At 40.9% G+C, this 23,173-nt stretch overlaps 1 protein-coding gene across 2 annotated transcripts in view; it reads right to left on the bottom strand.

Moving 5' to 3' along the window:
* MOSPD2 (motile sperm domain containing 2) overlaps positions 1-23,173 on the bottom strand; it is a 108,562-nt gene that overhangs the window by 23,989 nt on the left and 61,400 nt on the right. For both annotated transcript variants that reach the window (XM_056559176.1, XM_056559177.1), the window contains exons 6-13: positions 22,021-22,081; positions 21,001-21,039; positions 18,243-18,367; positions 16,701-16,877; positions 5,357-5,469; positions 4,860-4,956; positions 3,147-3,243; positions 842-971 (exon numbers count right to left, since the gene is read on the bottom strand). In XM_056559176.1, the coding sequence (XP_056415151.1) occupies positions 842-971; positions 3,147-3,243; positions 4,860-4,956; positions 5,357-5,469; positions 16,701-16,877; positions 18,243-18,367; positions 21,001-21,039; positions 22,021-22,081 (839 nt within the window). The remainder of the gene's footprint in view (positions 1-841; positions 972-3,146; positions 3,244-4,859; positions 4,957-5,356; positions 5,470-16,700; positions 16,878-18,242; positions 18,368-21,000; positions 21,040-22,020; positions 22,082-23,173) is intronic.

The following is a 23,173-nucleotide window of genomic DNA, read 5'->3' as shown; positions in this document are numbered from 1 at the left end:
TTATTAACCCCTTCCTGACCCATGACGTACATTTATGTCGGGTGGGTGGACATGACGTGGACCCGCGGGTCGTAGTTCTCCGAATTATTGAATTATGATGTAACTGATCCTGCACAGTGAATAGTGTAAATGCAAAAAAAAAATCCCAAAATCCCAAAATTGATGATTTTTGGTCACATTGCGTCCCAGGAAAAAAAACATAGTAAAAGTGATCAAAAAGTCACAAATACTACAGCTCATGGCGCAAAAAATAAACTCTAACATTGCTCTGTAGGTTGTAAAATGAAAAAAGTTATAAATGAAGAAACCTTTTTTTTTCTTCTTTTTCAAGTTTTCAATTTTATTTTTTTACCATAAAAAAAAAATAAAAAAAAAATCCAGGTCTGGTATTACTGGAATCGTACTGACCCATAGAATAAAGTTAGCATGTCAGATACTGTATTGCGAACTCCGAAAAAATTATTGCCCCACAAAATTGTACCATTTTATTTTTTTTTTTATATATATTTTTCCATTTTGCATTACATTTTTTTTTCTGGCTCTATAATATATTATATGAAAGAATAAACTGAGCCAATGAAAAGTACAACTTGTCCCACAAAAAATAAGTCGTAACACAAATTTGTCACTGGGAAAATAAAAAAGTAATGGGTCTTTGAATGTGGAGAGGAAAAAAAAAATTGCTGGGTTATGAAGGGGTTAATCAGTAACCAATAAAGTTGCATAAAGAGATATTTTAAATAGCGCGCTATACTGTCGAGAAAGCATACCGGCAATCCTAGTGGAACATGTACTGTAATGGACAAAACAGCGGTAACCTCTATAGCTGTAAGCACCCCACCTGTGTTCCATGACCTTATTCCTGGGCACCTCTTTCCAGAACTGCGCCAGCTCTTGTGCTCCTGCTCCCGATGCTTGCTCCATCTCAGCAGCCATGACTAAGAAGCGGTCTTGCAGCGAAGCGATGGATGCTTTGTAACATGTAGGAAAAAAGAGAACAAGAAAAAAAAAAAGCAATTTAGGAAAAAGTTTACCATGCGGAGATTAAAAGGTGAATACATCACGTTGGATCCAATGCATTATGTATGTGTGTCTATCTGAGGAGAAGCTCTCTGTATGTGGACCGCAATCAATCACGGCCGCCGTTTGTCTTGACAAGGTCTTGAGCTTTCCTTACATTATCAAACTCATGAGATGACAAACATATATTTAAAGTTTACAGCTTCAACTTAACATTTTTAATGTGTACCTGTCATTTGCAAAAACATATAAGATAATTTAGATAACATTATATGTATATTTGTAATATTTTTTTTTAATTGTTTATTTATTTTTCAGTTTTAACATTAATACATTCTTATCAGTAGGAAAATAACTTCCACATACAGCATACAGACAACCTTATCATTCCCCCCCGGACCCTCCCCACCTCCCTAACTCTATATTTGTAATATACATTGGTTAAAAAAATGTGTATATTTTTGGGTGAAAAAATCTTGGCTTAACCCTGCAGCTATTGGATGTGTGTCCAGTGCAGTAATGTTTCTCGACCATCGTGCCTTCAGTCGTTGCAAAACTACAATTCCCAGCATGCCTGGACAGCTTTTGGCTGGGAGTTGTAGTCTTGCCACTGCTGGAGGCACCATGGTTTGGAAACACTGCTGTGCAGAGACAAAATACAGGAAGTGTGGGGGGACAAGCAGGGCTCACAAAGCAGGATGATAGACAAGCCAGGAGCCTACACAGAGCCCTGCTTGTCCTCAGTGCAAAGAGCCCTGCTTGTCCTCAGTGTACAGAGCCCTGCTTGTCCTCAGTGTACAGAGCCCTGCTTGTCCTCAGTGTACAGAGCCCTGCTTGTCCTCAGTGTACAGAGCCCTGCTTGTCCTCAGTGTACAGAGCCCTGCTTGTCCTCAGTGTACAGAGCCCTGCTTGTCCTCAGTGTACAGAGCCCTGCTTGTCCTCAGTGTACAGAGCCCTGCTTGTCCTCAGTGTACAGAGCCCTGCTTGTTCTCAGTGTACAGAGCCCTGCTTGTCCACAGTGTACAAAGCCCTGCTTGTCCCCAGTGTACAGAGCCCTGCTTGTCCCCAGGGTACAGAGTCCAGCTTGTCCTCCGTGTACAGAACCCTGCTTGTCCTCAGTGTACAGAGCCCTGCTTGTCCACAGTTCACAAAGCCTTGCTTGTCCTCAGTGTACAGATTCCTGCTTGTCCTCAGTGCACAGAGTCCTGCTTGTCCTCAGTGCACAGAGTCCTGCTTGTCCTCAGTGCACAGAGCCCTGCTTGTCCTCAGTGCACAGAGCCCTGCTTGTCCTCAGTGCACAGAGCCCTGCTTGTCCTCAGTGCACAGAGCCCTGCTTGTCCTCAGTGCACAGAGCCCTGCTTGTCCTCAGTGTACAGAGCCCTGCTTGTCCTCAGTGTACAGAGCCCTGCTTGTCCTCAGTGTACAGAGCCCTGCTTGTCCTCAGTGTACAGAGCCCTGCTTGTCCTCAGTGTACAGAGCCCTGCTTGTCCTCAGTGTACAGAGCCCTGCTTGTCCTCAGTGTACAGAGCCCTGCTTGTCCTCAGTGTACAGAGCCCTGCTTGTCCTCAGTGCACAGATCCCTACTTGTCCTCAGTGCACAGATCCCTGCTTGTCCTCAGTGCACAGATTCCTGCTTGTCCTCAGTGCACAGAGCCCTGCTTGTCCTCAGTGCACAGAGCCCTGCTTGTCCTCAGTGCACAGAGCCCTGCTTGTCCTCAGTGCACAGATTCCTGCTTGTCCTCAGTGCACAGAGCCCTGCTTGTCCTCAGTGTACAGGGCCCTGCTTGTCCTCAGTGTACAGAGCCCTGCTTGTCCCACCCAAACTTCCTGTATGTTGTCTCTGCACACAGGCAATAGCTGCAGAGACATCCAAAAATATACACATTTTTTAACCAATGTATATTACAAATATAATAATAATAATGTTATCTACATTATATGAAAAGTTTTTGCAAATGGCAGATACACTTTTATATATGTTACATGTTTTTATGTAAAGTTGAGAGATGGAAACTTTCCTTTCTATACTAGTTTGAACATTTCTCCTTAAAAAAGACAGCCACCAGGTGCAAACCCCTTAAATTGCCTACTATTAACATGTTATGCTTTCAGGTACAATGCATTACCTGCATGAAGAGAGACCACAATGTCAACCGTAGAGCCGGGTTCACAGCTGCTGTTGCTTGGTTTTACCCTAAATTTGTCAGGGGCTGTTGTCCTCACCTGAAGAACAGAATGGTGAAAAGGATTGTCCCAACTTTTATGACTCATACACAGGACACTATTCACTCTGACCCTCAGAGTTCCCCAGAATAGGGTAACCCTGTTCACTGTAATCTGGTCAGCCATAGGGTGAGCAAAGGCCTCTCATGTACTAGGTTTGCTCTATTATAACCTATGGGACTTACAGAAACAGCCCTGCTAGTGCCAACTTCCATTATGGAAGGACAAAGTAACAAGGAGAAAATAAAAGAAGAAAAGGGGTTTTTCTGTGACTTTTACGTTGATGGCCTATTCTCAGGATAGACCATTAATGACTAATCAGTGGGGTGCTAACATCTGTCACCCCTGACGATCAGCTATTCGGTAATCTCAGGCATATACACAAGGAACAGATCCGGAAGCAGATGTAGTGGCCGCACAGGTTTACTGCAGCTGAGCTCCCATTGAAGTAAAGGGGGAACTGAGCTGCAGTAACACAGCATGATCACCATACAATGAATACTGTAGAGCCATCTGTTTCTATTGTGGTATTGTGTATATGATGGAGACGTAGCTCTGCCGATCAGACATTGGTTACCTATCCTGAAGATACACCATCAATCAATGAAACGAAATCTGAAATCCCCTTTAATTCATTGTAATCCATTTGAACTTCATCAAGCACATTAACTATTATGATTTTTTATTTTATTTTCTAGATTTAAAGCACTTATGCACCTTATGACATTATCATTGTATCACTTTAAACTATGTAGTGTTGAATGTATCATTGGATTCCCTGGATAAATATATATGCAATATAGCCCTACCACCTATCTGTTCCTCTGTCAGTTGTTTTTGTGAATTCTAAAACACTGAAAGCCCAAAACACTGGAAGGAAGGAGACACCATAATGAATTACAGTTGGTGGAGGTCCAACCACTGAGACCCCTACTGATAAAGAGAATAGAGGTGCCATCCCCTGTGTGAATGGGGCGGCAGTGCACATACTTGACCTTTGCTCCATACACCTCCGTTCTCATGATCCTGGGAATATAAGAAAACTTTAATCTCCGGATAACCCCTTTAAAGGGGTACTCTTCCCCTAAAAATCTTATTGACTATTCAAAGGATAGCGGATAAGATGTCTGATCGCAGGTGTCTGGCCGCAGAGACTCCCCGAGATCTCCGGCGCCGCACCCCAGAGATCCGATGCATGGAGTGAACTCCGCGCCTTGCCGGATGACAGGCAACCACAGCCGTCACACCCCGTCCATTGGAAGAAGTGTGACAGCTGTGTACTAGATATTATGCACCCACCCATAGACACTAATGGAGGGGGCGTGGCATGACTTCACAAACACGGAAGCTCCAAGCTTCAGTGTTCATGAACGGCGTGTTGCCGGCCCGGAGATCGCCATGTAATCCTTTATTTTTTGGATAGGGCATAAGAAGTCTAGGGGCGGAGTAACCCTTTAACGGTGCAAATCCTTTTCTTATTGAAAATGGCTTTTCAGGTGCTGGCTCTGCATCCCCCAAAGGTAGCCACTGTAGGGCCAGGTGAATGCCCTCTTACAGTATATAGAAGGTATTGTCTTTATCAGTAAAATAAATATCATGTATAACGTAACATTTACCTTAAACGCCACTGTATTTTTGGTGACATTATTGAGGACAATAACGCATTTCCTTTCTCCACTTTCCTTGGATCCAAAATGCAATTCATCTGCAGGACTGACAAGAAACAAGCCATTAATGCGATGTCAACAAAAAAAAAAAAACACAACAACAAAAAAAAACATATATAACTTTTTCTAATAAGGAAAGACAGATGTTGCATAATAGTTTATTACAGAACTTTCCAAAGACTCATTTGCAAGGACAGAAAATGAAAAAGCCTCAACCCTTTGGGAGTTTTTCCTTCAGAAGGAAACAGATGAAAACGTTCCTCGGAAAGATGTGACTTTAGCGCGCAAATGAGACAAATCAGCAAAACGTCGGCTGTCATGAGAAGCATCTTCTGAAGACGGAACATGCTTGATGTCAGCACTTTAAGAGGCGCCTTTCACAATCTTCACAGCCAGAAACGTTAGAAAAGTAAACCTCGGCAGCGCGCTGTGATCTTCTAACATACCTAATGTGTAGTAAAGGCCCTTTAAAAACAGTTGGCGTTCTCTTGTGGTTTTTCGGCTTGGCGTCAGGCTTTTCGCTGTCATCGAGCTTGAAATGATCTTCGATGCTGTGTATCTGCAATAGAAGAGAAAGGAGGTGAAATCTCTCGTATTATGTTGATCTGTCGCTCTGCTGTGCCCTTTTACCCCCTCTATTACAGACACGTAGAGAAATTGCTTTCTTTGCAGAACATGTAATTAGAGATGAGCGAATTTACAGTAAATTTGATTCGTCACGAACTTCTCGGCTCGGCAGTTGATGACTTTTCCTGCATAAATTAGTTCAACTTTCAGGTGCTCCGGTGGGCTGGAAAAGGTGGATACAGTCCTAGGAGACTCTTTCATAGGAATGTATCCACCTTTTCCAGCCCACCGGAGCACCTGAAGGCTGAACTAATTTACGCAGGATAAGTCATCTACTGCCGAGCCGAGAAGTTCGTGACGAATCGAATTTACTGTTAGTTCGCTCATCTCTACATGTAATAATAAAACTAAAAAACCACAGCGACTTAGCATTGGTAAAATCACTGCTCCAGGATATGACACAACGCGGGACAGAAAACAAAGCTATGCATGTCCTAGAGCAGTGGTCTGAAACTGTGTTCCTTCAGATGTTGCAAAACTTCAACTCCCAGCATGCCCGGACAGCCGTTGGCTGTCCGGGCATGCTGGGAGTTGAAGTTTTTGCAACATCTGGAGGGCCACAGTTTCAGACCACTGTCCTACAGTAGGGTTTCATCAAATTGATGATGTCTCCTACAGTATTTTTATGATTTTTTTTTTCCGATTTGAGGGCATGAAAAAAAAAAACAAGGTAACTTAGACATGCAGTAAGTCTACATAGAAGCTGTACACACAAGACAACAGCAAATTTGTAAAGTATATTGACACCTTGGCACTGATTTTTTAATTTTTTTTTTTATTATTGCCGATTTGTTTCCTGAATACAAAATAAAGCAACTTTCTAAATAGTCTTTATTAACAAATTTCTACCATTTAGCTACTGCTACTACTACTACGGAGGGAAAGATATACTGTATATACCGTCAGATGTTCTTTCTGCTCGCTCAGCGTTAGGGTAAGTTCATACTATGTAATTCCCGTGGAAATTCCGCTCCAATCGGAATTCCGCGCTGTGAACATAAACATCAGTGTGAATGGGTTTTTGCAAGACCCGTTCACACTGACCAATTTCCGCGGCTGAAATTGTTCCACGCAAAGAAAGAACATGTTCATTCTTTGCGCGGACGTACACCAGCACTGCATAGCCGTCAATGGTGACGGCGCAGTGTCACATGGTTCTACCGCCGGAATGGAATCTGCAGTGGCGGAATTCTGCGAGCGGAGATTCCGTTCACAATCCGTAGTGTGAACATACCATAAGAGATAGCAGCATGAAAAGGGGGTTAACAGTAGTTCATACTGCAGACAGGGGGGAGAGAACCCATGGAGGACAGCTCACACAGCTGTAGATAGACAGAAGAGCAGATACAAGGCGGGGAAGAATCACACAAATAGGATACAGTCCAACGTAGCGTTTACGCAGTGTATTTAATGCTGCGGAGCGGGAAATATGCTGAATTTCCTCTGATCAGCATACACACATGGCTACTCGGCGGCAGCCCTGTGTGTTCAGTTAGGTTTGTCACAGTCACGCCACCTCCAAACCTCATTGAATACACAGGGCTGCCGCTGTGCAGTGTGAAATACACTGCGTAAAATGATACCTAGAACCATACCCTTAGAGAGAAAGAAGAAACTCATACAGCAAACTGTAGAGGCCGTAGAAGAGAAAGCCAAACATTTTAACATTTTAATAGAGGCCTATGAAGAAAATGTTTTTGCAAAATAATAAAATAATAAATACTTAATAAAAATGCTTTTGAAAGGTGTCCATAGCCTTTAATGAAATTCAACAGTGGCTACATTCGTATATATAAAAAAAAATGCTAAATAAATGTGTATATATATATATCACTAAACTAAGAGAGACCTGAATGCAGTACAAAATATTGCAAAAATGGGATGTATATTAAAATTAGGTTCCATGCCTATTCGACAGTAGGGGCAAAGAATATGTGGATATCTTACACCACTGTCTTCTGGCAGTAGATTGTAGACACTACTGGTACTCACTTAGTATTTGCACAAGAATATTTTCATAGGAGTCCAAATAATTCTAAAATGATTAAATAATCTTCCTTGAGATTTGTGGATATCACCGTACATGGAAAGGAAAATATGTCTATAAGAGTAAAACTGTGTGGGCTACCAGGTACATATCGGTATATTATGTGTAGCAACCTTTTTGTTTTATTATATGTTTCTGAAAATTGACTATGATTCCAAAACACCTGTATAAAATGGAGTATACAATGTGCAGGCAATTATTTTGTGGCACACTAACACAAATAATACAATATGGCCAATTGGTATTTTTCGTTTCATAAACTACATTTGCAGTATTTTGGCTCAAGTACAAATTTTAACCAAATTTTTCAGTATATTTTATTTGTTTTTTGGGCAGCTTTTTGCTTATAGTTAAAACATTTTCCTGTCTGGAAATCTTGTTTCGCTATTGTGCACAAAATGCACACAGTATTTTTAGCTGCAAATAATTGTGGAACAGCCAACGCCTGGTCAGGGCAGGTCACAGATTTGACATTTAATTTATTTTGCATCTGTGTGACATTTTAGGCTTCAGTGAAAACAGGCTAAGACATTTTCATACATTCACACAATAATTGTAAAACTTTTGAGGCATTCAATATGCCTCAATGATAAAGACCTGTCAGTACCAAGAGACTGTGGGGGAGATTTATCATTTGTGTCAAAATTTGCGCAATTTTCCTTTTATTTGTAAAGTTTTGCTGTCTGGGTTTCTGTGTCTAGTACAAGAAATTGTGCACGCAATAAGATTTGTGAGTTTTTTAAACAATGCACAATAGAGGAAAAGGCGAGCAACAACCAACTGCCCACATCCTATGCCACCTAGGCAGTGGAATATACAAGCACAATGTTTTTCCAACAAAATGTATTTTTACACAGATGATAAACGCAACAAACCAATCTGTGCAGACTAAGCCATACCCACTCTAAGTGCAAAAATCACAAAGTGACTGCAAACTACAAAATGTTGAGCAAAAACACACATAAATAATACACAGCATTTCAAATTGGAAAACCACTACACACTACAAAAAAATTGCAAAAAAACGGTTTTATGCCGTGCAGGCGCATCAGAGACCAGAAGATGTGCATGTGCTGCAGGAATAGTCACTGTCTCTCTGCACCGTCTCTCTTGATTGTGTCTGGTCCACAATCCATGTGATTAATAAAGAAGAAGATCACAACAGAGCCGGTGAGTGCTGCGGTCTTTCTTTTTTTCTTGGTCAAGAACAGAATGTATTATGGTACTAAACTGAAAACACTGTTTATACTTTACGCCAACCTTCAGCATATAAGGCAGGGAAAGCAACAATAGATTCATTTTTACTGTTTTGCATTGACCTTCGACAAAGGATCACCTAGCTTTTATGTTTCGTTAATTTTCTACCACGATATGTCAAGTGTTGCATTGTCATGTTCTTAACAAAGTCATAGAGAACAGAGTTTATCATTGTTACATGTGTATGTGCAACTGCTTGTATAACAAAGACTGAAATTCACCTAATATTCTGTGTGAAAAAAGGATACATCCAAACAAAAGGGAATAAAGACCTCATCATTATGGCTACTGGCAAGACATCCCTAAGGGCTCGTTCATACTCACTTGGAGCTCTGTTTGCGGAATCTGGTCATGTCAGGAGTTGAACTGAGAAAAAAATACTGCAGGTCAGTTTATTTTTTGCTGCTCAACTTCTGCAAGACAATGACACAGGATGGAAACCAGATGGAGCCCATTCACAGTCAATAAGACCGGTTGTGAAGCATCCAACAAAGATTGTCAACCATTGTGAAAGGAGGGGGGGGGGGGGAGAGAGCCTTGTCTGCCGCTGCAGGGAATATTTTGCATTACAAGACAGTCCATCAAATGAATGGACATTCAAGTAATCCATGGACACTAGAGTAGGAACCGCTTATTTTGGCACATAGAGGAGTGGTCCCAAGTAAATAGAAGGGGGTCAACTGTTTAGGATCCCTAGGTGAGAGTGGAGAGCTGTTACAATGAGTCTCCCTCCCACAGGAGGATTCGTCCTGTAATATGGTATAGACAGCTTAATAAGTATGTTGGGCATTATATATTGCTTACAGGAGCTCCTGCACAAAACAGACTTATCCTGCAGATAGGGGAAGAATGTCTGATCGGTGAGGGTCCAACCATTAGCAACCATAGGGTGGAAGGGAGTGGCAGTGTGCATGTCTGACCACTGCTACATTCAGAGCCCTGTTCTTGCAATCAGTTGGGATCCCAGTGGTCTTACCCCCCCCCCTCCACCACCACCAAGCTTGCAGTAAATAATAACTACCAGGATTCCCTGCCACGCCCCCTGCCATAGACCCGCATTGAGGGGATGTGGCATGACATCACGAGGGTGTGTGGCCGCGACGTCACGACTCCCACAGTCCGCACCCAGTGTTTGGAACAAAATGTTCCGAACACTGGGGCAGTGGAGTCCCCCTTTAAGTAGATGCATAATAAGTCTGAAAGAAATAAAACATAACATAAAACCATAATAAGTCTTTAAACATATTTTATTTGATAAATAAAAGTACAGAAAAGTAAGTAAGATTGATCACAATGTAACAGGCAACAAAGCAGAGATAACTTCAAGAAGGAGGTACTTGTCTATAATAGATTATATTCATATCTCTATATATATATTTTTTTGATCCGATCTTTGAAAGCTAAGGCTGGGTTTACATTGTCTGATTACGGATGAATAAGCGAGCGTAAAATTAAATACATCACAAACTTTTACGAAGTGTGAATCTGGCCTTCGGGTTCAGGCACACTACCATGTTACAACTCACTTATACAAAGAGTAGTGGTCTGGCACTACGTTCTAAAACACTAAGAATGATCCATAGGAGACACACTGGATGAAACCGACACCTGCGCCTGACTAGTAATGATGCTCTGTAGTGTATTCACAAAAGAAACTGTGCATAAGAAGAAGAAGAAAATGTATATGCGGCACTCACCAGGCATGATAAAATTGTAGCTTAAAGGGGTTATCCAGCATAAGGCGATTTTAGTACATACCTAGCAGACAGTAATTGACATGCTTAGGAAGGATCTGCGCTTGTCTTGGGGCTACATGGCTATGTTGTGAGATTACCATAACAGTGTGGCTAGCTTTTTGTGAACTGGTATTTCCTGTTTCAGTTTTCTTTTTTTGAATACAAATCCCATAATTCCACTTTCCTCCCTCCTAAACATCAGCCACCCAACCCATTGAAACATAAATGAGCTGCATCCATTCAAAAGACCTGTGGTTTTCAATCAGGGTGCCTACAGCTGTTGCATTAGTTGCAGATTGATCTCTCTCCCACCAAGCAATCACTCCACCTATTGAAGCAGACAGGCTCCCTGTCATCAGCTGACTAGTGAGTCAGGTCTCGGCTGCATTGCAACGTAGGAAAAATCTGAGACAACAGTCATTTTGTATGCTGTTAAAAATAAATATTGGGGTGAAAATCACAGAAGAATTGTGAGAAAACCGTCACACACAGGTACAGACACTATATTATGAACTACACTAACTTTACAGCCCCTGTAGCATAGTCAAATTAAAAAAAAATCCTGGAATACCCCTTTAATTGATAGATAAGTGCACATGGATACATGCAGCAGGGGGCAGTGGATAAACAACAAAACATGCATATGCGGCATTCATCTGGCTTGATAGCTGTACCAGGAGCGCCTGTTTGTCCACTGCCCCTGCTGCATGTATCAATGTGCACTTATCTATAATAAAGCTATAATTTTATCGTGCCTGATGAGTGCCACATATTCATTTCCTTCTTCGTATGCTCTTGTAACCCTTTAAATTGCAACCCTTTAAGCTGTTAGGGTCATACCTGGGCACCCATAGGAGTCTAATGAAATGTACTATATACCAGTCTCCCCTGCATATACTGGATGACCTGATTATGCCGCATAAACTGCTATTTCATGTTTTTACCTAAAAAAGTAAAATAAAATACTAAAACAAAGATGTAATTTGGCAAAACCATAATTTCCAAAGCATCTGCAATCACGAGCAGGACAATCTGTAGCAATAATATAATCACATTATTCTGCTAGAAACGTATTCATCTGTTTGGCCTTGATCTGAATGCCGCTTTCAGTTCTTGCACCTGCAATGACAAAAAAAATATTAAAAGTCATTGTTGATCAAATAAAAACTTGCACAAGGTTCCTTTCCGTTACTTCTAGTCCTCATTCAGCTTTATAATATAGGTACAAGGTCTTACAATTAGTGTCGTTCTAGGTAGTACTATGGGACAGACAATGAACAATTAATAGGAATAAAGAACCGCTCTTCAGTTCTCCAGTGCAGACAATGAGCTATTCATTATGAGGGACAGCAGCGGTTCTGCCATTCAGTTGACATATTATGAAGTGTGGCACGCTCAGAATGAGCCGAAATAAGGTTAGAAAGCAGTTTTCACTATATTTGGAGCCTTCAATGTCAAAATAGCAGAAAAAGATGCTGCAGTTGTTATTGGGACTCTAAGTGAACCATTCAAGTAGAAAAAATGTAATTTAAGACATGAGTAAGCATGACACATTATATTTCCAAAAGCCATATCACAAGCCAAACTCTAAAATTAGGGTTCTAAATGCAATTAAACTTCTTGAAAGATCACTGGGCTGAAATACAGCCTTTATACAAGATGGCCGAAACAAGAAGAGCTGACATGTAAACCCACAAGATTCTGCTGAGAAAAGCCACTTTGTATGTTGGTAGTTAGTTCCTCTCTAATAGGGACTGATTATAAGGATGGAGAGTTGCCCCGATATGTATAATACAATATGGATGGACAGGAGTGTGCTGTATGGTTGTATTCACATGGGCCAGTAATGGTGTATGCACAGGGGACAAAAACTATGTGGATTTTCTTTGAAAACTTAGAATGAAATAACAGGAAAGTGGATGTGATTTTTAAAATCCACAAGCAGCGGAAAACTTTTGTCTGAAAAGTGACTGGAGGTGTCAACTTCTATATCTGCAGCATGTGGGTTTTCCCTGTTTAATTCGAGGGGGCAGAAGAAATCTGCAAAGCTTATTATAACTTGAAAAAAAAAAGATGGTGTTCAGGTCTCCAAAAAATGTATATGTAGGTTAAAACTTCACATTTAATGAATCTGTATTAAAAATGGACAAAAAGCAAAAATAATAAACTAAAATATAAGACGAAACAACGCTTTGTCTTATATTTTAGTTTATTATTTTTGCTTTTTGTCCATTTTTTATTCGGATTCATTAAATTTGAAGTTTTAACCTAAATATATTTTTTGCAGAGTTGGACACCCTCTTCTTCTCCCCTCCCCCTTATTGACACATGACGCTAGCGCACGCGACTCCTGCCGGCCATGGGGGCACGGTGACTGACCTCATCACCCGGCACCTCCTCATCTACTTAAGACGAGCTAGGATCGTTGGAAAATGTGGTGTGGTCACTTAAAAAGGGGTCGTGTTCCCTACATTTTCACAAAATCCCAACATATTTACTAAGGTTTCCACAGAAAATGTGGTGGATTTTAACTGAGGAAAACCCTACAGGTCAGAGCATGTGTAAAAAAGCAAAATGTAGGGAAAGTGGAAACTGTAGGGAAACCTTAATAAATACAGTGGAAAATAAATTGTAGGGAATTAAACCCCACAAAGAAACCTACACTCCACTCTTAGAAAATAAGGGCCATTGTGTTAATAAAGAGACTGCATATTTTTCACTATCATTGTGGTCTTTTTTTTTGTATTTTTTTTTTTGTACTTATGCATATTGTTTGAGTGTGACCCATGTTTGGTTTACATAGTTGGCCTTTTTTCTATACCACTAGCCCAGAATCCAGTCCTCCCCACATGTTGCGGCAGCTATCAGCAGTGTGTCAAGTCATAACTTTAGTTCAGTAAAATCAGCAAATCTAGAGAACTTTGTCGCAGACGTGTGCCTGTGAATATATTGTCAAGCCGAGTCATTACCGTCAACTCACACGCTGGCCTTGTGACAAGTCCCACTGTGCGGCTCCTCTTCCTCACTGTCGGACAAGATCCTGCATAACATATCCGAAAAAAATATGATGAAAAATCTACAAATCAGCAAAAAATAAATAATAAAATAAGGGGAAAAAATAAATCACTTCATTGAAGACTTACAGTTGGCTGTACAGCAGAGTTACATCCCACAGTCCAGGGCTGGTTAACGGATAGAGATGAAGAGGCAGACACAGAGCAGAGACAGGCTGCAGAGGGCCAGGGTTAGATGTAGCAGCTTGCACCAGAAGACAGAGATCACATAAAACAGGTACGACCTTCTTTCCTTCCTTTCATCCCTTTTACCAGCCGTTTTCGTACACCGAAGGCCTCTGCAGGCCTTCAGCAGAAGCGTCACCTCACAGTGCAGCCAACCCCCTCCTCTCCGCAAGAATGGAAACAGATTATCCAAAGTCAATTGAATCATCTTGAACAATTTGCTCACGTTCCACACAGGCACACATGTAATATTAATAGTAGTTAAACAGTTAGTGCAACAAATGCTGATCTGTATTACCGTGTTAGCACATAAATGAAAAACTCTGCTCACTGAGCTACGCTGCCGCCGCGCCGGGTACGGCACCACACGTTTGGCGAATGATAATGCGTTTGGCTGAGGAGGCCAAAGGTACAATTGAAAATGATCAGGCTTTAATAAGGGTACAAAAGTATGCATTAGTTCATTTGCAGAATCCGTCAGCGGAGCAGAAAGGTTAATTCAATAAATAAAAAATGAACATTTTAATGAGTTTTACATCAAATAGCTCAGAGAACAAAGGAAAAAATCTATAGGTATAAAACGGAACGTGTAAGAAATTATGTCCCAGCATAACTTCCAAATGCTGGAGATATTTAAATGACACTTGGTTCACATGTTACTTACAGGTCAACTACGAATATAGTAGTTAATTCACCCTTTTTGCAAGGGTGAGGTTTTTCTATGAAGTCCCATGCAAGTCTATGGGACTTCTGGTACATCTTCTGATCATGTTGCCCGGATGCAGAGATTGCCCAGGACTTTTAAACATCCTGCCATGGTAAAGTATGATTTAACTGTCTGGCAGCCAGGTGCAGAGAATAGTTATTGCATGGGACGGGAAAGGAGGTTAGGCTAGGAGGTCGGCATATAAGGACTGCATAGGATGTGGGGACATGAGGTCAGGATAGGAGGAAGAGAGCATCATCATTGCTTTTCCTCTCCAACAAAATTTAGGTAGGAAGAACTGGTGATGCCAGGTATCTGCTAGTAAAAAATACAAAAAGAATATCCTGTGCATTCTTGATGCTTTTTCTGCCCATGAGACGCTTTCTGCACATAATATATGAATGATTATTATTATTTATTTTTTACTTCTTTTATAGATATACAATAGCTGTCAATGTTTCAAGAAAAATAAAATGAATATATTGCATGTATAGACTCTTGTAACGCCGGTGTCTAATGAAACAATAAATGGATCTGCCTCTTACAAGAAACGGAACAATCTCTTAAATGTAGAGCAAACTACTCTTTAGAAATGACAGCTGCTATCAGCCGCCTGAACTGTAGTCATTCATTTGTGATTGCTTTCTCAGTCATCATTGTGACGCTGAATATACGGCCGTATCCAAGCATAATATTGGAAGCAAAACCTATTTTAGGAATCAATGTAGGAATAGAATGTCTGCAGCACACGACATGGATCCAACATAACTTTATTGTCAGCAAATGCAGCGCACAGGCCACAATTGTTTCGCATCCAAAGCTTCTTCACAGCCTATTTTAGGAATATATATAATAATAATAATAATATTACTCATTCTCCTATTTAAAATTTTTACTTGTGCATCCTGACACAATGCCTGTGTTTCATATTGAGCCTTCTGGTTCATGAATATGTCAGAACGTCAGAAGAGTAAAATATAACATAACATTTGTGAAGACAATATACCAAGTCCGTGTTATCACAACCTGGTGAGCGGCAACCCTTTGGGCCCGATCTATTATCAAAATTATGGATTGACCGATATTGATTTTTTTAGGGCCGATACCGATAACCTGTGACCTTTCAGGCCAATAGCCGATAACTTATACCGATATTCCGGGAGGCGGGGCGGGGGGAGTGGCGTTGTGGGGGCGGGACATTATCGGCATATTACCAAGGTAATTGCCGATACCGATAATGTCCAAAATCGTGAATATTGGCCGATAATATTGGCCAAACCGATAATCAGTCGATCCCTAATCAAAATCACATAGAAACTAGTATGTCTGGTATTAGAAGTTGCTCAAAGAATCGTGGTGACACGCAACGAGAGAGTGGGGCGGGTGCTGGGGCAAGGCAACATCCGACTCACGTCACATGATGCTTCTTCCGGCCTCGGCCGGAAGAAGCGTCATGTGACGTGAGACGGACGTTGCCTTGCCCCCGCCCCACTCTCCCGCAGCGTGTCCCCACGATTCTTTGATGTTTGCCTAAACATACTTCAATAAACCATGGTTTTGCAGATGTCAGTATTGGTGAGTTGCCCTGTCTCTTTTGCTTCTTTCTTGTGGATTACCATTGCTTTTTATTTGACATTGAACACCACGCTGACTAGTGAGCTGATCGCTACCACTACCAGTTGTGGTTTATTTGAATAACTAATTGAGCTATACCCACAATTGCAGTGCCTAGTTACTATTTTCTTGTATGGACATTTTTCTAAGAATCAGTGCTATCCTTCTGATCAGTACAAAGTACACCATTATAATAGTCAATAAGGTCCAATGGGAACTATTGGAGTTGGTTGTGTGATGGTTACTGCATTCTGACGTTTAGTTTTTCCTGCTATGATGTAACAGGAACGGAAACGACAATACAGATGTGGATAGAGCCTACTATGGTCGCTCCAAGTCTTTTTGGAAAAGCTTTCAGCTCTGACTATAGAAGGGATCCTAAGTGGGGAGAGACCAACTTTATTACACCCATATGCTTCAACAGGACATAGGAAAAGAGATTTTCCCAAATAAAGAGAGAGAACTGGATTCACGACAAAATATATATGGTTCATAGGCTCATAGGTTGTAATACACACTGCTCTTTATTTAGTAGATTTCTTGTAGAAAAATAAATGCTAATACCTTCCTAAGCCTCGGTGTGCTCTCCTCAGACGTATAGGAATCCACAGTGTCCCTGACGTCCAGCTCACTCCCTTCTTTACTTTCCAGCTCATCCTCACAAGATGCCGGTCCATTTTCACAGACTGGAGTTTGGAAATCATCGTCGGGTAATGGAGGATAACTATATTTGAACGGATCCTTAAAAAATGAAGATATAATTTCTCAGAAGTCATGTACGGCACCGTTTGTGCTTTTATTCCATTTGCAACAGGCATCAGTTAGTAAATGGCTAAAAAGTTTAAAGTACCTGTCAGGAGATTAAAGAAATGCTCTATGCTTACTCTTTAGCTAGTGCTGATACTATTTAATGCATCAATCCTGGTTTTCACGCTTCTTTGGCTTCTAATTCCCTTGATTAGGTTGCTCCCACTGGATGCAGTTCACTGAAGAGGAGGGGGGCTTTCCCTTGCTTGCCCTTACATCTCGTGGGAACTTCCATCCTCACTCCTCAAAGCGGACAATTGACTGCTCTGTACATAAGGCTCTGTGACATGCCCCTGGCTCACACAGCAGGCTGATTGACTAGCTGGGAGCCTGCACAGAGCCCTGCAGTGTTCTGGACAGTAAAGGGACCCCTAGTGGTAAGAACTATGGAGCAATTATTTACCCCAAAAGTTACACATTTTGTAACCAAATATACTTATAATGTTGTTATCTACATTATATAAATAATTTTTTGTAAATGACACTGCCCATTTAAGGTCGGTTGTTCACGCTGGGGTAATACAGATACATTTCGGTATCACAGTGGCAAGTCCTCTCCTGAACACGGACAGCTGTCTATTCAGGTAATCACCCTCACAGTTTGGTTGGGAGATGCAGCAGTAGCATGGATACAAATATCTTTATCTTGCAAATGGGAAAATGAATAACAAGCACTTTTATCTGATTTTAGTACAGTTGAACATTAGTTATAGACCAGTATCTGGGGCAGTTGTTATGGGGAATGAAGTATCACACTTCTAAGAGACAAAAAACAAAATCAAGAATAAAGTAGACTTTATGTACTCCATAAAACTTTTAGTAAGCAAGAATATAAAAAAATATATATATATATCTATCTGGTACCACAACCCAGAACACAAGCTGTATGTGGTTAGTCTAGCACAGTGTTTCCCAACCAGGGTGCCTCCAGCTGTTGCAAAACTACAATTCCTAGCATGCTTCGGCTGTTTGGGCATGCTGGGAGTTGTAGATTTGCAACAGCTGGAAACACCCTGGTTGGGAAACACTGGTCTAGCAGAATAAGGTGGTATATTATTACCTTTGGTCTGTGATTACTAAATCATGAAAGTTTATTTAGTGTGGATTACATGGGCTTTTCCAGAAAGCTTGGAAATCCTGACAGATAAGGAAAGACTCAGCTTTATAATCTCCCTACAAAATGGAAGCTGTGTGAGAAGTCTTCTGTGATGTCAATATTTTACATAGTCATTGGAAGATTGAATTAACAGTCTTGAAATATTCCTAAAAAAGGTAACAAGTGATTTGTGCACAACTTACCGATCCTCCCATGTGTGGCAGTAAGTACTCTGCACTGATGTAGTCCTGAACTTCACTCCGGTTCACAAACTTCAGCATGTTTATCGCTTCTGGACCCAGCCAGCCCTTGATAATTTTAAAAGCAGCTAAAAAAAAGGGAAAAAACAAAAACACATCAAGAATATGGAAAAAAATTAAAATAAAATTTATATATATATATATATATATATATATATATATATATATATATATGCTTGACAAAGGCTTTACGCCGAAACGTTGCACATTCACTTTGTGGAATAACGCAGAAGCCATTTTTCAATATCCTGGATCTCTGACGCCTCATTTGCTGTGTCTCATTGCTGATAGATATATATATATATATATATTTTTTTTTTTTATATTTTTTTTTACACACACAAACACACACAAACACACACACACACACACACACACACACACACACTAGCTGAATACCCGACATTGCCTGGTTTTTCCTACCTAATCCTTGTGGGGGAGGAAAAACAACATGGGAGGAAGCTTTTGTCCTCATATCCTGTCCTCATCTCCCGCCCTCATATCTCATCCTCATATCCCGACCTCAGATGGGGCTGGGTTGTGATGAAGAGATTGTAGGGCGAAAATAGAAGGAGGCGTGGTTTTATGGAAGTGAGCGTGAGTTGCAAGTCGGACCAGTGCACAAAAAGGATAGAAAATTTAAGGGGTTTGGCTTAAATGGTGGGTGTGGTTTTGTGAGATGGGGTCTGGCTGGACTGACACACTCACCAGGAGATGCAGAGCATATGGATTAAGGTACTGGAAGTCCTATATACTTGCAAGGGACTTAAGACAAAAACCCAATTTTTCATGTAAGAGGGTAGGTTAGGATTAATTTAACTATCGTATATTTTTATTTCACATAAAAGTAACATGGGACTTTAAACAAGAACCTCGGACCCTCGCAAATGGTGGTGGGATAGGGTTAATTTATCTATCCTATGTTTGTAGTTGACATATAAGTAACATGTGCACCAAGTTTTTTCGAGATATCTTCAGCCATTTGGAAGTGATGCTGGAACATACACACACACACACATTGAGATTTATATATATATATACTAGCTGAGTACCCAGCGTTGCCCGGTTTTTCCTTCCAAGTCCTTGTTTGGGAGGAAAATCAACAAAGGACGAAGCTTTTGACTTTATAACCCGTCTTCATATATTGTTGTCATATCCCAACTCCATATCCTGTCCTCCTAGCTCAACCTCATATCCCGACATCATATGCCGTCCTCATATCCAGTCATGATATCTCAACCTCATATCCCGACCTCATATCTCGACCTCCTATCCCGTCCTCATATACTGTCCTTATTACCCATCTTCATATCCCGTCCTCATATCCTGTCCTCAGGTGGGACTGATTTGTGATGAAGATATTGTAAGCTAAAAATAGAAGGGGCCGTGGCTTTGTGGGACTGGGCGGGATTTGGAAGCCAAACCGATGCACAAAAAGGGTCGATAATAAAAGGGGTGGGGCTTAAATATGAGCGTATCTTTGTGAGATGGGGTGTGGCTTGCAAGCCGGATGGACACATTCACCAGGAGATACAGAGTGGAGCTTGTGGAGTAAGGTACTGGAAAGTCCCATATACTTGCATGGGACTAGAAACAAAAACCCATCTTTTATGTAAGGGTGTAGGTAAGGGTTAATTTAACTATCATATCTTTTTATTTGACATATAAGTAACATGTGTACAAGGAATTATTGAAATATTTCCAGCCGTACAGAAGTTATGTGGGAACATACATTTTCCATTGATTTGCATGGAACTTTAAACAAAAACCCTGACCCTCGCAAATGGGGGTAGTTAAGGGTTAAATTAACTATCCTATATTTTAAGTGAACATATAAGTAACATGTGACTAAGTATTATCAAAATATCTCCAGCCGTTTGGAAGTTATGCAGTAACATATATTTCCCATAGACTTGTATGGGACTTTGAACAAAAACCCAGACCCTGGAAAATGGAGGCGAGTTGTAGACTTATAAGTAACATGTGTGCTAAGTTTCATGTAAATATCTTTAGGCGTCTGGACATGATGCTGGACCATAAACACATACACACAAACTGAGTTATATATATTTATTTTCAGCCATAATATAATTATTTTTTTTCATATATAACGTTTGGCAACGCCTTATATATTGTAAAATCTTTGTATATATGAAGTTATAAAGTCTCCCCAGCCGCCCTGTAAATAGTCCCCTGGGCGAAGAGCTGTACTTGGTCCCTTCACTCTGGCCATAGTGACGCCGCCCTCGGCGTGATTGATGATCCGCGTCATTGCTATGCTGCCTAAGCAGACAGAGCAGAGCGGCAATCTGGGCCATCAATCACGCCAGGGAGGCGACACTATGGCCAGAGTGACGGGACCAAGTAAGTACAGCTCCTCGCCCAGAGGACTACTCACAGGGTGGCTGGGGAGACATAACTTCATATCGTCCTCTGGGGATGCTAAGGATAAAGATTTTACCATATATAACACGTTGCCAAGCGTTATATATGGTAAAATCTAATGATTGGTTCCCTTTAATTATGGTAAATGGATGTATTTGCAGGAGTTGTCTGAGATTTTAAAAAAAATGGCTGATTCATTCATATTATACAGGACCAAGGGGATAGCCCCCTAGACCAAGAAAGAAGAGCCTATAACCCTGGCCTATCAAAGAATGTCAAGATTTCTGTAACTGTAAGATAAGAAAATGAAACTCACCATTCATTATCCAGGGCATTTCGAATATTACAATCTTTGCTGAAGAGACATAGAAAAAGAGGAGATAAGTCATTGTACAATATACAAACACACTTTATTTTTTTTTTGTCAGCAACATGGGTCAGGTTGAAATTACTGCCAATAGCACACGACTATAAATGACTACACTACACAATAAATACATCACACGCCACACTACACCTTAATCTGCACATTCATGGTTTTATTTATATAACTTATTAAAAGAAGTATGGCAGTGGGGGAAAAGAGATGTGTCCCTCCCATTAGCTTGAGTGTCCTGGCAAACCCAGTCCATTAAAGGGGTACTCCATTGGCCAGTGTGGAATTAAATGTTCCGAATGCTGTTTTTGCGCTGCAGGGGTTGGCCATGGCCCCTCGTGTCATCATGGCCATGCCCCCTGAATGCAAGTCTATGGGAGGGGGTGTGACAGACATCACGCCCTCTCCCATAGCCTTGCATTCAGGGGGCGTGGTTGTGACATCATGAGGGGGTGTGGCTGACCCACACAGTGCGAAAAGAGCATTTGGAACATTTAGTTCCATGCTGACCAATGGAGTACCCCTTTAATGTAGTCCATGCTTGGCCACATATTTGTCATGGTACTATAATGTATGGCCACATTTCAGAAGCAAAAGTCAAGGCGATCAGCTGATCACTAGGGTGGCACTAACTAAAAAAAGAGGTTGTGCAGATGAGACAAGGCCTTTGTGTCTATTACGGTGGTCTGAGCAAGGCAAGGATAGCTACAACTAGGGTGTTGAATCTGTTGACAAACAGATGAGATACATGAAGAAAACGTGAAATACTAAAACACTTTTTTAATAAGGCATATAAGGATATAATAGGAAGGACAAGTGTAAGCAGGCATGCTCTCCCCTGTTGTGTCCAGACTGGATTTAGCATGGATGAGTTAATGCCACTACTTAGCGTAAACGTCACATCATCCGCCATATTACGGTATTTTTCCTTATACATTTATGCATCAGTGTTGTACTTACACAGGTATCTGGGATAGTAGATCTTAAAACAGTTGATCACAAAGCGAACAAAGTCCATATCCTACAAGAAAATTAGAAAAGTTTTAAATACAAGAAAAGAAAAAGTTTTATGGACGCAAAAACAACATTAAAAACGTCTGACTCCCTATTTGGAATTTGAACTACAATGTAAAAGGGGCAAGGCATACGTTCATTAGCATTTTAAGGGTGTGCACACTTCCAGGATGGGGTTGGACATCCTAGAATTCTTATCCTGTGAAGGGGAAATTAATTAGAATTATGGATTAATCCTATTATGTTATAAATGTAATAATGTATCTGCCATGACTGCTTTGCCGACAATGTCTGCGAAGTCCTGGCGCAGATTTTTGTGGTGCCCACTGCAGATGGAGTCTACTCTGGGAGGAAATTCAGCAGTGTGGACGGCCCTAATGCTTTACCACTGCAGCACTCCGGGTCCAGATTAGCTGTTGTGTACAGTGATGCCTACAACATTCATTCTATAGATGGATGTCAATTTGTTCTTAAATAGGCACTGTCATTTGAATAAACGAAAAGCTCAGCTTTGTCATGTGTCTGCAAGACAAGCAATACAAGTCTATGGAGAGGGGAGGAGGGAGCTCCACCCACCAGTTCTCAGAGGACTGCAAATTATAGATGAAGCCTGCAGGGCATACATTTTCAGCAAAAATGCCAAAAAGAAGTTATATAATGGTGAGAAGTAGTGCTTCATTATAAATAAATACACAATTCATAATACAGTAACAAAACATTCAAAATGTTTTTGCTTTTTGCAGAGGTTGTAATAAATGGTCCTTTTCATCCCGGAGTCTCTGCAGCTTTTGCCTCACGCTGGATTACATAATGATAGCACAGGGCTGATCTATCAGAGCTGTCTGATAATAATGCAGCACCATACATGCACAAAGTAAAACAATTCACCAACTCCACAAGATGAATGTCCTTGAGGCTCCGTCCTTTATAAATATATTACTTCCACTTCAAAATGCAGAAGCAGGGAAGAAAAAAAAACCCACAACACTTTATCTCCGCAAACTAAAAACCCAGGGGGATTACATATGCAAATTCCCATTATCTGAAGAACAACCTTTTCTAATGAAGCCACTTGCAATGAGAACCATGTTTTATCTTT

This window comes from Hyla sarda, chromosome 2 (genome assembly GCF_029499605.1).
Source record: "Hyla sarda isolate aHylSar1 chromosome 2, aHylSar1.hap1, whole genome shotgun sequence".
Taxonomy (NCBI): Eukaryota; Metazoa; Chordata; class Amphibia; order Anura; family Hylidae; genus Hyla; species Hyla sarda.
The sequence above is the reverse complement of the archived record's forward strand: the minus strand, read 5'-3'. Positions and strand labels throughout refer to the sequence as shown.